The 4,968-nt window shown below is 43.1% G+C and overlaps 1 protein-coding gene across 1 annotated transcript; it reads left to right on the plus strand.

Annotated features, from left to right (window-relative positions):
* The first annotated feature begins 1,931 nt into the window (after positions 1-1,931).
* On the plus strand, positions 1,932-4,443 carry LOC149349034 (uncharacterized). Its single transcript, XM_089541890.1, has 2 exons — positions 1,932-3,191; positions 4,435-4,443. The coding sequence occupies exons 1-2, from the start codon at positions 1,932-1,934 to the stop codon at positions 4,441-4,443; spliced, it is 1,269 nt and encodes a 422-aa protein (XP_089398016.1).
* Positions 4,444-4,968: the final 525 nt, after the last annotated feature.

A 4,968-nucleotide genomic window follows, 5' to 3' on the forward strand; every position in this document is an offset into this window, starting at 1 on the left:
TGTTCGGAAGTTTCGTCCGCTGGAAGGGATTAAGCCAGTAGGTGACTCAGCGACACCTACACTCCAGAGAAAGTCAGTGATGTCACCTTCCACGATTGCGGCGAGAAAGGACTTCCCCGAAACTGATAGCTGTGGCCGGTTACTGCCACCTCTCCTTGATGAGTGGGACCACCAGTTTCCTGGAACTAAGACCTTCTCACGAGGAATGCAAAATAAAGAAATGCTCAGCTATCTCAATCCTTTTTCCTAGTTAGAATGCAGTGTACGTCTCGGGTAATGTGAAATCAAACGAAAAAGTGCAGTCTTCGCTGCAGTTCACATCACCGCTGAATTGACCGTTTAAAATTGGCAGAGCACCACTAAGACATGGCACAGCCATTACATGATGTCAACGTCTCAGCTTTCTACTCGGCACGACAGCCTAGACCCTGTAACTGTCTAGTCGTTGACGGTGAACATGATTTGAATTCATCATCTGTCATGCCACATCTTCTTGTGCGCCGATACTACGCGCTGCTTTCTGGTCAAATTCATTATTCAGCCGGCAGCCAAAACGTCTTGACGCAGCTGTCAACGACGTGTTGTTCTGCGGTCGATAAATGCAGCCGTCAACTGCATATTGGCCATGAAATTTCAGAGAGCGTCAGTCTATGACCATTTTAACCACAATGCTCATTTCAGTGCTTTCTCCGCATTCTTAACGCACAATGCCCCCCCCCCCCCCCCTTTTTTTTTCTTTTGCAATAAACTCTACATCCAGCTGCGCGCAGTCCCTTAGGATCCGTAATGAGTGGTAGGGCACTGCCTCTTGAGTTATCATAGAAAAATTCTTTCCTGATCTGCCTTTTCCAGCATCGATATAGTTCTACACTATGTTTCTTTTCCATTGAATTCATCCAATTTTTAACTTCCGCGTTTTTAACCTGTCGTTTAATGCTCTTTCTTTCTCCGTCCTCATGACCTGCATACTTACTGGTTAGTTTTCTAGTTCTTTTCCGCCACTGTGAGTCAACGCTCTTTCTGTATAAATATTTAAATACCTTAGCTGCCCACCTGTTATCGTCCAATTTCCTCAGGCGTTCTTCATATAGTATTTTACTCTTAGCTTCCCGTGCTTCGAACGATGCCCAGCCCATATCCCCTTGTACTGCCTCGTTTGTTGTTTTGCCGTGGGCACCTAGTGCTAATCTTCCAACAGCTCTCTGATTTACGTCTAATCTCGACTGAACTTCTGCCCTTAAGCACAGAACCGCATTGCCGAAAGTAAGTCCTGGCACCATTATTCCTTTCCAAATACCTCTTAGTACTTCATATTTGTTGTACCCTCATAATGCCCTATGTTTCATTATCCCGGCGTCTCTTCGTCCTTTTGCCCTAAGAGCCTGTTCGTGCTTTTCCGTGTATATCTGTCCTTCGTTTAGCCATATCCCGAGGTATTTGTATGCGGCCACTTTGGGTATTTCGTGGCCTTGTATTGTAAGCACCTGATCAGTTGTATCGTTAAAAACCATCACACCTGATTTAGTTGCGCTAAAACTGAATCCTAGAACGTCTCCTTCGTCTCCACAGCAATTAACCAAAGTTTGTAAATCTTCCTGGCTATCTGCTAACAGTACAATATCGTCCGCATACATTAAACCCGGGAGTCGCTGCTCAACTACATTTCCGCCTAATCTGTACGACAGATTATAACCTAGATTACTTTCTTCTAGCCTTCTTTCCATATTTATCACGTAAAGCATGAACAGCAGCGGTGATAGAGGACAACCTTGCCTTAATCCTTTGTGCACCCCCACAGTTGTGGTACTTTTTTTCCCTTCCCATGTAATTTCAACTTCATTATCTCGGTAGATTTCCTGTAGAAAATCAATTACATCATGACCGATACCTAAATCTTTCAATATGCTCCACACGGCGGCACCGTCGTGACTATGTCACTCAACGTAGCGTTGTATGTGCAGGTGTTCTTCGCGAGCATCAACGTCGTTTTTGGAGGAACAACAGCTATCTGGGACGATGGTTGCTCTCGGCTTCGCAGCAGCGTCAACGCTTCTCCGGGCTTCCGCACGGACAGCGATTACACCGGACCGTTCATGGAAAACCGCACCATGCTACCGCTGCCGCCGCCGCACGTGGATGCCGCCTACTGCGCACACATCTCGAGCACGATGACAACGGGAACCGCCCACAGCAAGGCTCGGCTGCTGCCTATAAATGAGAGCTCGACGACGACCAGCTTCAGTGGACACGGCGGCACCGTCGTGACTATGTCACCCAACGTACCGTTGTATGTGCAGGTCAGTCATTCGAAATATGGCTTCTATAGCGACGACCTCTGTCTTATAGTGTTGCCGTGTCCACACCTTGTGCTACGCTGCTTTTTGGAGTGTTTCTCGTTGGCGGGTTTGTTATTGAAATTATCCGGCGATGTAGAGGAAAATCCCGGTCCAGTGACAGAAGAAATGTTCACAGAACTAATCCAGAACCAAAAGGAGATTCTGTCAAAACTCACTGAGGTCCAGGTTAATCAGGCTTCTTCTGAAACAAGAATGCTTGAAATGCAAGGTCGCCTTCTTGCAATTGAAAGCAAACTAGAAACCTTGGATGATACTCAGAGCAGGCTCGCAAACATTGAAACGGTTGTTGACAAGTGGGATGATGATATGTCACGCCTTGCTAAACAGGTTGATGAACTAGATAATCGTTCTCGAAGAAATAATTTGATTATTAGAGGTGTAATTGAAGACGAAAATGAAAACGAAGTGACATTGATGAAGAAAGTGACCGAAGAAATTTGTAGCGATATCCTTAAGGTGAGTGTATGTTCCATTGAAAGAATCCACAGGCTTGGCAGGTATTCACCCGAAGGAAATCGCCCGATTATCTTCAGAGTTGGGGACTATAGGGACAAAGTAAAAATTTTGAGTAATTGTACTAAACTTAAAGATTCAGGAATACGCATTAGTGAAGATTACTCCAAACGAGTAGTGGAAATTAGGAAAAAGCTTTGGGATTCAAGTGCAGAAGAAAGAAAAGATGGCCGTAAGGGCAAACTTTTCTTTGATAAACTAAAACTGAACAACGTGCTGTATGGCTGGAACGAAGTTAAGAATGAGAGATACAGAATTGCCAGCACCACCGGAAGTGGCAACAAGTGGCACGATCAAAGCAAGCAGAATGAGTTTAAGATAGTGAATATAAATGCGCAGAGCATATTAAACAAATCCGACTCACTGGAAGTAATAGCTATGGAACATGAACCTGACGTTATTGTTATAACGGAGACATGGTTACATAAGAATATAAAGGACGCCGAGTTCGTGCCAGCTGGATATAAAGCATTCAGAAAGGACCGAGCAGGAAGAGGTGGTGGCGTAGCCATACTGGTCAAGCAAAATGTTTTGTGTACTGTCCTGCATCAATCGGGCGATAATGAAGCGGTATGGATCAAAACTAAGCTTACCGATCGAACCGTTTATATTGGAGCGGTATATAGACCACCAAATTCCTCACTTGACGTAATTACCAATATAAGGGAATTTATGGAAAGAAATATTAGAGGAGGAGAAGGAGTAATTCTCCTAGGCGATTTTAATTTACCGGGAATTAATTGGAGCTCCTACGCACCCGGGGAGATGGATGTGGCAAGCTCTGAACAACTTTTGGACTTGGTATTTTGTTATGATTTAGTACAAATAGTAACCGAATTCACAAGACTGTGTGATACAACATCATCTATTCTTGATTTAATTTTTGTGTCTCATGGCTTAATAAGACACTTGAGAGATTGTCATGTTGAGGACGGATTATCAGATCATAAAATGGCAATAGCTTCATTCAATATGTCACCATCTGTCTCATCATCTTAACCAATAAGAGAGGTTTTGAATTTTCAGATCACGGATGATGTCAGTGTGCTAGATTATCTTGAATCTTCTTTCGATGAATTCATGTACCTCTACCACTCAGAACTGAGCACTGATGCTTTGTGGAGTTTCTTTTTCAATGCCGGGACCCATTGTATCGAGCGCTTCATACCAAAGAATAAAAAGAAGAGCAGGCGCAGGAATCCATGGATTAACAGAGAAAATATCCATTCGAAAAGGAAAATTCCGCGGAAACGAAAAGCATGTTCCCAAAATTGCAATGTGGGTGACACAGGTTGTATTCGCCGCATGAGACATGACTTGAAACACCAAATTAGAGAGTCAAAAAACCGTTTTTTTAATGTTACACTGAGGAAGTTTCTTTGCGAGGCACCGGCGAAATTTTGGAGGTATGTTAATCCACCAACCAAGCAACACTGTTCAAATGCTGAGGTTAACACTCAAGAAAGCACTGAACAATTCAACCTTCAGTTTTCCTCTGTTTTTACGAAGGATGATGGCACGTTGCCAGGCCATTATGACTTCTCTACCCGTCCTCCCATTTCAGATATTGTGATAACCGAAGAAGGTGTTCCGAACCTGTTACTCAATATTAACACAAAAAAAAGCCCCGGACCAGATGGTATACCTAATGAATTTTTAGTCAGATATGCTGAGTGGGTGTCTAAGTTCCTTACGAAAATATTTATTTCCTCTGTTAGCAATGGTTACTTCCCTTCCGCATGGAAACTAGCCAGAATAGTTCCAATCCATAAAACCGGCAACACTTCAGACTTTAGCAATTACAGACCAATTTCTCTCACAAGTACGTGTTGTAAGCTACTAGAACATATCATGACCAAACACTTATCGAACTATTTAGAAACGTATAACTTGTTATCACCACTGCAGCATGGTTTCCGTAAAGGTTTGTCTACGATTACACAGTTAGTTGAGCTAGTTCATGATATTTCACAAACGATAATTCCCGCGGACAGATGGACTTAATTTACCTAGATTTCGCCAAAGCTTTTGATAAAATTTCCCACCCTAAACTTCTACTTAAAATCAATATTATGTTTAAAAATCCCAAGCTAACGAC

The sequence above is a fragment of the Amblyomma mixtum genome, chromosome 4, assembly GCF_055824585.1.
Source record: "Amblyomma mixtum isolate Tamu chromosome 4, ASM5582458v1, whole genome shotgun sequence".
Lineage (NCBI taxonomy): Eukaryota > Metazoa > Arthropoda > Arachnida > Ixodida > Ixodidae > Amblyomma > Amblyomma mixtum.

Coding starts and splice junctions, on each gene's coding strand:
- LOC149349034 (XM_089541890.1), top strand. CDS start 1,932: ATGTCACTCAACGTAGCGTTGTATGTGCAGGTGTTCTTCGCGAGCATC.